We start from the raw sequence: 12,126 nt of genomic DNA on the forward strand, positions 1-12,126 counted from the left end.
TGCATTCACAATAGGGAGTTTTAATGACTTGGAAAACAATACTTAAGTCAGTACAACTTTGTGGTTAGACAAAGTGCTTCACAAATGTTCATCCTCACAACACACCTGTGAGGTAGTTAAGTACTGTAGTAATCTGGGTAAAAGACACCCCAGCACACACACTCTTACCATTTGGATAATGGAAAAAAAATTGAATTTTACTTGCCTATTAAAAAAACACAGTCTCTCTCTCCAGACAAGTAGAGTTTTGCGAGGCTGAACTCTAGAAAAAACGGTTGGGTTCAATATTTCCTCTCCATGTCACATTGGTTTGACTTAACTGCAACAAGACAATTTGAGAAAGAAAACCCTGTTCATTAATCGAGAGACTTCCTGGAAGTCTGGGCAAAATATTACATTCCCTGTGCGGATGCCACTTAGTTCTCTGCTCTACAGAATCTTAGTTACAGCTCTAACTAGTATCTTATATATTTTTTTAAATTTGATATAACCCAAGTTATATCAAATTTCACACTTGCCAAAATCCCCCACTGTATCAGGGTTCTTTTTTAAAAATAAAGTCTCAGTTGCTTATTTGCTATTCTCCTCCCTCCCCCCTTTTTTGCAGCTGCTTTAAGGTTCTTCAATAAAACTTTGTCAACTTTCAACAGATGACAAATTAATCCAAAATGATGAACCATGTAAGCCGCCTATTCATTAATTTCAGTGTTTGAATATCTATACTCTGCATAATAAGGACTGTTTAAACATTTTTAATCTGTAACTATTAGAAAGCTGCCACAGCCTGACATTTTTGTCTCCCTTTGCTAGAACAAAATAAAATTTAGCAATGCAAGTGAATTTTGATTTGGTCTGACTGACATCTAGTATTCTACTATAAAAATAGTTAAAATATATTTTCAAAATCTAATTGTGCAATACAGATAAAGAAAAGTTAATTTTAAACTTAATTTATACAATGTTCCAAAAATAGATTTTAGCATTCTTTTTTTTTTAGAAATGCATTTCAAAAACCTAAAACATAGGTCAACAATTTTGCTACAGGATAAAAAGTAAATTAAAAAAAGAATAAACACACCTGCTTGATTTTTAAAAATTTATTATTGCTACAAATATCTACTTAGATAACTAATTTTTCAGTTGCTGTATTCTCCCCTCACCTCCTCCGTTTACACTATGAATTGGATGGCACTTTACATATAGTTTTGCTATTTCCCTATTTCAACAAGAGAAAGGAAAACCATTTAAAAAGATAGGAAAATTTGGTTGTAGCATCATAAATATTGAGGAATCAGGCCAAGTGTATATACAGTAAACTTCCGATAATCTGGCACCTTTAGGACCCAGGGGGTGCCGGATTATCAGATATGCCGGACTATCAGAAGGGGGGCTATGAGGGGTCTGGAGTGGGGTGCGAGGGGATGCCACCCAAGACCCCACATAGCCCCCCCTTACGATAGTCCGGCTCTGCCCCAGGCGTCCCTGATTCAGCCACTGCTGGTCAGTTTCAGCAGCAGCTGAATCGGGGATGCCTGCAATAGAGCAGCTGGGGTGCTAGCAGGTTGGTCCCGCAGCGCCAAGGGGCAGCGCTACGGCACCAACCCAGCAGCACTCCAGCTGCTCTTGGGGACGCCTGGGACAGAGCAGCTGGGGTACTGCCCGGTTGGTCCCGCAGCGCCATAGGACGGCGCTGCGGGACCAACTCGGCAGGACCCCAGCTGCTCTGCCCCTGGCGTCCAGATTCAGCCTGCTGGTGAAACTGACGCTGCTGGTCAGTTTCAGCAGCAGCTGAATCCAGATGCCTGGGGCAAAGCAGCTGGGGTGCTGCCGGGTTGGTTCCATAGTGTCGCCCCTCGGCGCTGCGGGACCAACCCGGCAGCACCCCAGCTGCTCTGCCCCAGGGGTCCCCAAGTCACCCGCTGCTGAAACAGATCAGCGGCTCATTCCAGGAAGCCCGGGGCAGAGCAGCTGGGGTCCTGCCGGGTTGGTCCCGCAGCCCCGAGAGGCAGCGCTACGAGACCAACCTGGCAGGACCCCAGATGATCTGCTCCCGGCTTCCCCGCTTCAGCTGCTGGTCAGTTTCAGCAGCAGCTAAATGGGGGAAGCCTGTCCAGCTGCCCCAGCACTTCCGGGTTCCTGCTGGTGCCCGACCATCAGGAGTCCCGGAGCATTGGATGCCGGATTAATGGAGTTTTACTGTAGTACTTGAAATTAGTTTTAATTATGTTTTAAAAACCAATTATATTTCAAAGTTGATATCCCTTTAAATGTCTTGCCAGTCATTGTTATAGTTTATACAAAGTTTATCTTCCTGATAAATATATCAGCTCAGGTGACAACATTTATTTTACTAATATTTATTTTAAAAGGTACAGATGTAAAATAACTACTTTATCAGACGGCAGAAATGAAATAGTTAAAAGCTTATCTATACAGTTAAATATACATTAAACAAGAGGCTTTTACCAATTCTGTAAGAAAGCAGTTACACATTCAGAAAATTTGTAATTAAACCCTACCCCATATTTGCTTAAGAGCATCTGGGATACAGTTTTTCAGTATTAACTCTCATCAGCACTGGTGAAAATGTTTAACCATGTGAAACAGAGTCTCTCAATTAAATCTAAGAGTTAAAATTGGGTCAACTGCACGAAACAATATAACACCGCAGGAATTTTTCCTGAAAATTTATATCAGTGTCAGTTACAGAGAGAGCAATGAAATCTACAAATTTTGAACAAATTAAGATCTGTTAAACAATAACTGACTTGATTTCATCATCTCCCTCTAACTAGTACTGTCAATTTAGGGATGCTAAAATGCAAGTATTTATGTAATTGAGGAGTCGATAAAAATTCTGTTGGCAATTTGATTAGTAGATAAGCTGCCCAGCTCAGTTTTGGCTCAGGTCAGATGTGGGACCAAACCCTGCTGCGGCTCTGAAATGTAAAAGGCAGTAAGAGCTGGGCAACCTGCCCCCGGCTTCTACTATGTTTTAAATTGCAGAGCCACAGAAGGGTTGTTTCCTGCACACAGCGTGAGCTGGAACTAAGTTGGAATGCTTGCCCAGCTAAGAGTTGCTGCACAGGGAGGGAGGAGAAAGGGGAAGAGAATCCCAACTTCCCAATGGAACCCCACGCACATAGGGACTGCTGCTGCAAAGCAGCCCCCACCTGCAACTGGGTTGCCACAGACAGGGGTTGCTTCATGGAAGCAGACCCTACCCCATTGCCTCTAATGGAGGCAGCAGCAAGTGTGGGGAGCGGGCAGCACTGCACAGATGGTGCTAGGGGAACCAGGTTTTAAGCTGGCTCCCCCCAGCACTGGCTCCTGATCTCCTCCCTTACTGCCTCTGATAAAGAGGCAGCAAGGGGCAGGGGAGAATGCAAGCAGTCTTCTCGACTACCAGAAAACTCAGGCTTATCAAGTAGTCAACTAGTCCTTTACATCCGTACTTCAAATTACAGTAATCTGATTTAGCTATCAAAGGAAATGCTTATCCAAGCACAAGGGCCGGCAATTCATTGTAGTATCACTCTTGTATGGTGCATGTGGTTGTGCCCATCTTAATTTCACAGGTTTTTAACATTCATCCTTTTGGGCTTAGGAACTAGTCAGAAGTGATCATCTCAAACCATGATAAGATCTGATAACAAGGAAGAAGGGTTAAATACTCCCTTTATTTCAGCAAATATAGTGTAGGGAACAGTTTCTAAAGAACTGGGGAGACCATCAGCCTCTGCGTGTGAAGTGTAGGAGAGGAGGAAAGAATCCCAAAATAAGGACATTTGCACTTCTCACACATGATCAATAATATACATGCTCAGTTACATAGCAATCGGGGGGAGGTAGAACCACTATACCGAAATTGGCATAAAAGGCTATTACTTGTGACCAATGACGTCAACAATTAGACAAATCTGAACTGACGCAACCTCAAAGGAGTACAGAGCTGTGGAAGTCCATGGATCCAAACTGAACTCCCAGAACTGCACAAGTCACATTCAACATTTTGTCTGAAAGAATACACAGCCTATTTCTTAGTGAATATTTAAAACATCAGAAAGATGAAAGTGAACAGATATGTACTTAAAATTATGTTTAAATTCCCCTACATATATCAAAACTAAATTTACGTTATGATTAATATTAAACTGCATAGCATTAGAAAGGAAGGCATCCTGAATGGTTGAAATGGAAAAGTGGCTATTTACCAACTGGTTATTTAGCATTCTGGAATTTCTAAAAAACTGTACAAGAGACTTTTCCCAATAACAACTTTAGCTCACCAGTATAATAGATTCTGCCTTAACAAGTCCAGAAAGTTTAAAAATAATTGATTTGGACAAGTTGAGGTATGCACAGGCTTTTATGTCCTTCTAGCTGGTTTTGCTGTTAACTGTTTCTCTCTTTCAAGTTCCTTCTCACGTTGCTGTTCTCGTTCTAGTTCTTCTTTCTGCCTCTTCTGCTGAAGTTTAAGTGCTCTTTTCTGAACCAGAAAAAAAAAATCACTCAGAAGTTCTGTGGGGTTAGGATCCTAAGTTAACACAACACACATGCACACAAGACTGAGATCTTGCCAAAAACCTCTGGCCCTCTTAAATGAGAGGGTTCTTCCCTCAATCTTCTTTTCCTGTCATTTTCCCTAGTCCTATATCATGGGGATCTATCTAGGGGAGAGATTAACTGGATTCCTCCACATCCCACTATGTACACGAGAGGAGTATATATTATGGAAGTCATTGCCTCCACAGAGGACTTAGTTTCTAGCCAAGGACTGATGGACAAAATTTAACACCTGAATTAGTCAGACTTGCTATATACAGCAGCCCACCATGCTGACAGAAGTTGTCCCGTTTGAGTGTTATATTCAAGGATGGAGAGGCAGAAGAAATTCTCAGCCTCAACTTCCATTAAGAAAAGCTAGCTTCTATCTGCTTCATCACCACCAGTGATGCTAATATACAAATATGTTTTAGTGTAAGAACATTTAAGTGAAGGTTAAAACTAGCCATGGATAGTTTCAGTGCAATTGAAAAAACAGAGTAAACAAGTTTACACAAAGAAGAGCGGGATCTAGAAGGCCAGATTCTTGTTCAAGTTCCTAATGTATTAAAAATACTGATTGAGTGTATGTTAATAGTATGCCATTAAAATTATACATCAATAGACAGCGGACACAAGGAAACAACACTCATTCCACTCACTTTTAGTTTTGTCGTCTTTTCATGGAGTATCATCATCTCTTTTCTAATATTCACTAACTTGTTGTGATAGTGTTTAGCTTCTGAAAACTATAAAAAACATAAGACAGTTGAACGGTAAGATTCAGTGCATCAAAATATTAGTTAGCCTGGAATAGAATGCTATACCCTAAGATAATAACTTCAAAAATATGCCGAAGACCAGTCAGTTTGGAGACAAGTCTTGAATATTTTAATATCTTAATACAAATTTTCATAACATTACTATATATCAAAGGGCACAAATTACTATAATTATTTAAATATTAATGAAGGCAGAAGAAAGGATCACTTGTACACATTAGATTTCAGTTTTACATCCCAACACAGCTGAAGCTTATCTCCATTGCATAGTTCTACACTTAATCTCAAGCCTACCTTACATTTGCCTAAAATTCTTCTTACAAACAAAGTTGGCTTCACATGTCACAACTGCATATACAATTTCTGCAAGACATTCATTTGCCTTAACCTATGGCATTCATGAAGTATACTTGAATTTTTTTGTTGTTAAAATATCCCCTCAAGTTATAACTAAGGGTGTGTCTAGACTACATGCCTCCTTCGACGGAGGCATGTAGATTAGCCAGATCGGAAGAGGGAAATGAAGCCGCGATTAAAATAATCGCGGCTTCATTTAAATTTAAATGGCTGCCCCGATCTGCCGATCAGCTGTTTGTCGGCAGATCGGGGGAGTCTGGACGCGATGCCCCGACAAAGAAGCCTTTCTTCATCGACACAGGTAAACCTGGTTTCACGAGGCTTACCTGTGTCGATGAAGAAAGGCTTCTTTGTCGGGGCATCGCGTCCAGACTCCCCCGATCTGCCGACAAACAGCTGATCTGCAGATCGGGGCAGCCATTTAAATTTAAATGAAGCCGCGATTATTTTAATCGCGGCTTCATTTCCCTCTTCCGATCTGGCTAATCTACATGCCTCCGTCGAAGGAGGCATGTAGTCTAGACACACCCCAAGAAACTCAAAAAATATGCAACTAAATCAAAGGACCAAATGCTGATCTCTTGGCGCAACCTAAGCAAAGATAGAAGAGTGAATCAGAATCCCTGAGTGCTATGGGCACCCCATGGCTGTTACTGGAGCTCTGTAATATATGCAAATCTTTATGCACTGATTTTGGCATCTAAATTTAGAGTTGGACCCACTACTAGGGATGTTAGATAGTGATTAATTGAATAGTTGTGTAACTGCACAAAATATGCTAGGTTACACAACTATTCTCAGACTAGATGATCATAATGGTCCCTTCTGACCTTGGAGTCTATGAGTCTATTCAATTGTCTCGGGCGGGAGGGGGGGGGGGGGCAGCAGCCAGTGTGCTCCTGGCCCCATGACTGGGGAGCCCGCTGCCATCCTGCACTGCTACCTCTAGTTTAAAAACCAGCTCCCAGTGCAGACCAGTTCCTGCCTGCCGCTCTGTACTGCTGCCTCTGACACAGAAGCAACAGTGTGGGGTGGCAGCAACCCCTGTCTAATGGGGGTCCCCAGCTTCCTGCGGACAGAGGCTGTGCTGGCATCCCACAAAGCAGCCCTGTCTGCAGAGGGGCCGGCTTAAAAGCCAATTCACCATGGGCTCGTCTACATTGGCCCCTTTTCCGGAAGGGGCATGTTAATTTCAGCGATCATAATAGGGAAATCCGTGGGGGATTTAAATATCCCCCGCGGCATTTAAATAAAAATGTCCGCCGCTTTTTTCCGGCTTTTAGAAAAGCCAGAAAAAAGCGTCTACACTGGCCCTGATCCTCCGGAAAAAGCGCCCTTTTCCGGAGGATCTTATTCCTACTTCAAAGTAGGAATAAGATCCTCCGGAAAAGGGCGCTTTTTCCGGAGGATTGGGGCCAGTGTAGACGCTCTTTTCCGGCTTTTCTAAAAGCCGGAAAAAAGTGGCGGACATTTTTATTTAAATGCCGCGGGGGATATTTAAATCCCCCGCGGATTTCCCTATTATGATCGCTGAAATTAACATGCCCCTTCCGGAAAAGGGGCCAATGTAGACGTAGCCTACGTGTATTGGTTCTGCCTGCCCGCCTCATTGGTTAATCATGTACTCGACTATATACGAACATACCTACCCACTACCTATGCTTACTAATCCCTCATCTGCAAGCTAGTAAGAATATGTCAACACCGGGGTGGCCAACCCACAACTCGTGTGCCACATGCAGCTCTTCCCCCTCAAAAGTGCATCTCACAAAGCCACCCTGCAGCCCTGAAAATGGCCCCTACCTTTCTGTGCTCATCTGGACAGGGGAGCCATCCAGCATGGCCATTCAAAATGGCATTTTCAAGATGGTGGCGGCCAGCAGGAGCCTGATGTGGCCAAAAAAACCTTTAAATGTGTTTCTTAAAGGGACAATCCTTTTTTTTCCCCCCTTCAATAACTTTGCCCCGGCTCTTCGCACTATATCCACTGCTAGTTTGGCTCTTTGTCCAGAATGGGTTGGTCACCCCTGGTCTACACTGTAATAAAAGACCCATGACAGGAATACAGCGAGCCTGGGTCAAATGACTTGGGCTTACAGGTCATGAACTGGGAGCCATAAAACTTCAGTATAGACATTTGGGCTTGGGCTAGAATCTGGACCCTGAGACCCAGTGAGGAGGAAAGTCTCAGAGCCCAATCTCAAATGTCTTCACTGCACTTTTACAGCTTCACAGCCCAAACCCTGCAAGCCCACAAAAGCTGATTCAGGCCAGAAGTGGTCATGTTGTAGGTCTTTTATTGCAGTGCGCGCGCGCACCCACCCACCCATACTACAGACTTAAGCAGTCCTCTACGTTGTCCTCTTCCCATTTAACAGAGTCATGTTAGTTCTGTGTGTCTTCCAATTTACAAAGAGCAAACCTATTGATGTAATTATTATTACAGGCAGTCCCCGACTTACGCGGATCTGACTTATGTCGGATCCGCACTTATGAACGGAGCTCTCGGGCCCCGGAGGTCGGGGCGAGAAAGCCCCGTTCGTAAGCTGCTCTGGTGCCCCTGGTCTGCTGGAGACCGCCAGAGCAAAGCCTCAGAGGCGCGGGGAACCGCCGCTGCTGCCGCTTCAGCAGACCACAGGCACCCAGTCTGAAGCGGCAGCAGCGGCAGGGTCCCTCGCCTCTGAGGCTTTGCCAGAGCAAAGCCTCAGAGGCGCGGCACCCCGCTGCCGCTGCGGCTCTGCTCCCCGTGTCCCTGGTCTGCTGGGGGAGGGGGCGCAGCTAGTGTGCTCCGCCCCCCCCCCCCCAGCAGACCAGGCTTTTGTTTTGGACTCTGGGGCAGAGCAGCTGGGGCGCTGCCGATTGGTCCTGCAGCGCCCGCTCTAGGCACTACTGGACCAACCCGGCAGCACCCCAGCTGCTCTGCCCCAGGTCCTGATTCAGCCACTGCTGGTCAGTTTTAGCAGCGGCTGAATCAGGACGCCTGGGGCAGAGCAGATGGGGTGCTGCTGGGTTGGTCCAGTAGCACCGAGGAGCGGCGCTACTGGAGCAACCCAGCAGCACCCCAGCTGCTCTGCCCCAGGCGTCCCCAAGTCAGCTTCTGCTGAAACTGACCAGCTTCTACTGAAACTGATCTGCTGAAACTGCCCTGCCCCGGGCTTCCTGGAATCAGCTGCTGATCAGTTTCAGCAGCAGCTGACTTGGGACGCCTGGGGTTCTTAAGTTGATTCTGTATGTAAGTCAGAACTGGCGGTCAGTTTCAGCAGTGTCTGAATCTGGACGCCAGTTCCGACTTACATACAGATTAAACTTAAGAACAAACCTACAGTCCCTATCTTGTACGTAACCAGGGGACTGCCTGTAGTAATATATTTATAACATTTTCCTATGAGGATGAAAAACAATACATGTATGAGATATAAGTTTATTATTACACCACAGGCAAACTTATAATAAAATACACTTACCAAGGCATTGATATCAAGAACAGAATTACATTCTTTGAATTTTGTGATTTCTTGCTCTAACGTGTCTAGTAATACTATTTGATTCTGTCTGAAACAAAAATACAAAGACTTTAAGACACACACAAGAAATCAGATTAAATAAACTGTTGGATTGATTAAAGAGAACTTGCAATTTTGAGTTTTAATACTGAAATCTTCATTGAAATCTTAACATATTGATTGTTAATGAAGATATAATACCATAAGTAAGTTTTATTTTAAAAAAATATTCCAAGGGGAAATTTAAATTAACTCTTTTGTACAAAGTAATTTTCGTCACGATAGTAGATAAGGAATAACCAGGAAACAAAGCAGATTTAGGAACAGAGTCTTTGCAGATTTTTTTTAAACTGATATTTAAATGAATTCTAATTAAACAGTTATAAAGGACACTGCTATGTCTCCTGCTGCTGAAGTGTTCTTGTACACTATTTGGAAGATTCCAAGCACTGCAAAGATATCAGTCCACATTAGCTGGAAATCCCAAACAGTGTCTTACACCAAAGCCATATAATGAACACATAGGGGACCCTTAAAAATTAAGTAACAAAACAAAAAGATATGCTAATTGAAATTAGAGTCTGGGGTTTCATACAGGCAAGAAAAATGTTTTAAAGTCTTTCTTGAAAACACGTTTTATAGAACATCCCAAAACCTGAATGTTTTTCTCCAAATAAAGTTGTACAGCACAAGGTCATGTCTTTCCCCCTCTCAGGAGGGTGGAACACATTTAAAAAGCGGATGTATCTTTTGCTGTTACTGGGTGAATGGATTTCAGTGCTTTAAATTTAAAATTGCCCTCCATTTCAACTGCTGGTAGGTTACCTGACTAGCGATGGGGGTGGACCGATTTTCCAGGCCCTTGGACAAGGTTGGGAGGAAGGCAGGATAAAAGAGATACTCTTTGCTCTCAAAAGGGGCAGGGCCTCAGGCAGAGGGGCTGGCCGGCTGGGCAGCCCTCAGCTTCATCCAGAGCACATTGCACCAACCCCCCTGCCAGCCATGGTGATTTAAAGAGCCCAGGATTATGGCCACCACTACTCTTGTGGTAGCAGCAGCTGGGAGTCCCAGTCCCTTTTGAATCACTGTGCCCCAGGTCGACTGCCCTCTCCCTATCAGGAGACCTGACTGGCAGCTCTTTTAAAATTTTATTTAAAATCTGCCAAATCTCACTGTTCAAAGTGCTGCACTCAAAGCACATAAAAGTCTATTTTATGTTAAACCATACTACAGGAAAGTATGGGGATTTGACTAAAGAAATTCTGGAGAGGAAATGCATGTATTATAGAGTTGCTTTTTTCAGTTTGCTTACGTGAGCTCTTGCAGAGCTAGTTTTGATCGCTGAAGATCAGGCAAATAATAAGAAATCAATCCTTCGGTTAGTTGCTCCACAGCTTTCTTATCTACAATAGCCAAATCTTCTATGAGTCCCTCATCTGGAGAGGCTTCAATGGAATCTGTAACAAGAAGCAGCAACCATAAACTGCTAAGAACTATTGCCATCACTTCATCTGCTAGTACTAATGGATTTTCTATTTTGAAATAAAAGTTGGAGGTTCAGCAATGGAGTATAAGTGGCATATCAACAATTAAGCAATGCTCCATTCACCTCCCGACATTATATGAGGTTTCAATTGCAAAAGCCATGCATGCCCTGTGGGAAGAGGGCAGAAAGGTGAGATTTTGACAACAGTGCTCGCTGCGCCCCTCTCAACTAGGGAAACCAATTCAGATACGCGGAAGGCGCTTCCTTTCCAGAAGTCGCATACACAAGAAGTGGATGCGGGTCAACTACGGGCAGGGGGCAGCGTCCGTAGCTCCACTTCGCAACGTGGCCACTTAAAAAGCGAGGAAAGAGCCGGGCAGAGAGACCCCCCCACCTGCCCGCACCCTCGTGACGAGAGCAACGTTTGCACGAAGCTCGGCCTGCCACACAGGCGCCACCACGATGCTAACGAGCCGTAGCCGAGCTCCGTGCGGCCGCGGCTCACGTACCCAGCGCGGGGTCCATCTGCCGCGGGGCGGCGGCCTCCGGCAGGAACCCCTCGGGCTGCTCCATGGCGCTGCGGCTGAGGGCACAGAGCGACACAGCGGCATGAGCGCGCGAGCCCCGGCAGCCGCTGCTCCCTCCCGTGGGGGGAGGGGCACCCAAGCTCCCCGCCCGGCCGCTCGCCGCCCCTACCCCACGGCAGCGCGCATGGCTCGCGACCCCCGGAGAGCGCTTGGTCCGGCCGGGATTTTGCTGAGGGGGCGGACGCGCGCGCCAGTCCCCTCCCCGACCAGTGTCCCGTGGGAAGCGGCTCCGCGGCTAGATCCGAGGGGGAGGGGAGGGCGAAGCGAACCGCAGAGGCGCTGCCCCGGCTCGGGAGCGCAGAGCGGGGCTGGGGCCGCCTAACGCGCACGTAGCAGGAGGGGGAACGGGGTGGTACGTTCCGGACCGCGGAGGCAGCTGCGCCCCGGGCCCTGCTGACCACAGCACCCCGCCCAGCGGGTGGTCTCTGACCGTCCGCTACCCCGGATATAGATGGGAGCCGAGGCCGGAAGTGACCCCGCTCCCACGGAGGCTGTCACCTGACGTTGTTGGTTGCTAGGACGCGGCCCTAAGCAACAGGCGGAGGTGGGGTGGTCCTAGGCTCAGCACTGTTCGTGGGCGTCGCCTGTCCCTACTCGCAGATGCCGCCTTCAGAGAATGGATTGTCACCATGAGGGGATCGCTGGTCTTGGGGAAGGGCCCGTTTTCAAATGCCAGCATCACCCTCCTCTGCTGTGCATGAGCCTTGCAGGCCTCCCCCGCGCTGCTGTTCTTTGCAGTGGGGGCTCAGGGTCAGGGCTGTTCTTACCCATGCACAGAACACGCAGCCAGTAGAGAACCTGACCATTTGGGGCACCACTGGGTGGTACTGTCCACCCAGCCACCTCTTCCTAGCCCTGTTCTGTGG

At 46.1% G+C, this 12,126-nt stretch overlaps 1 protein-coding gene across 5 annotated transcripts; it reads right to left on the bottom strand.

Annotated features, from left to right (window-relative positions):
* On the bottom strand, positions 1-11,732 carry BLOC1S6 (biogenesis of lysosomal organelles complex 1 subunit 6). Of its 5 annotated transcripts, XR_012895752.1 has the most exons (8): positions 11,370-11,523; positions 11,183-11,256; positions 10,500-10,644; positions 9,149-9,236; positions 7,488-7,571; positions 5,208-5,294; positions 4,290-4,489; positions 1-319 (listed from the first exon to the last, which is right to left on the bottom strand). XR_012895752.1 is itself a non-coding variant. In XM_075897163.1 (7 exons), exons 2-7 carry the CDS (start codon positions 11,244-11,246, stop codon positions 4,370-4,372), a joined length of 588 nt encoding a protein of 195 aa, XP_075753278.1. In that variant the 5' UTR covers positions 11,247-11,256; positions 11,626-11,732; the 3' UTR covers positions 1-4,369. The 5 variants fall into 5 exon arrangements, 4 of the variants coding, with proteins under 4 accessions (XP_075753278.1, XP_075753279.1, XP_075753277.1 ...); XM_075897163.1 differs by lacking the exon at positions 11,370-11,523 and adding an exon at positions 11,626-11,732 and having other exon boundaries at positions 1-4,489; XM_075897164.1 differs by lacking the exon at positions 11,370-11,523 and adding an exon at positions 11,530-11,662 and having other exon boundaries at positions 1-4,489.
* Between the last annotated feature and the right edge of the window lie 394 nt (positions 11,733-12,126).

This window comes from Pelodiscus sinensis, chromosome 14 (genome assembly GCF_049634645.1).
Source record: "Pelodiscus sinensis isolate JC-2024 chromosome 14, ASM4963464v1, whole genome shotgun sequence".
Taxonomy (NCBI): Eukaryota; Metazoa; Chordata; order Testudines; family Trionychidae; genus Pelodiscus; species Pelodiscus sinensis.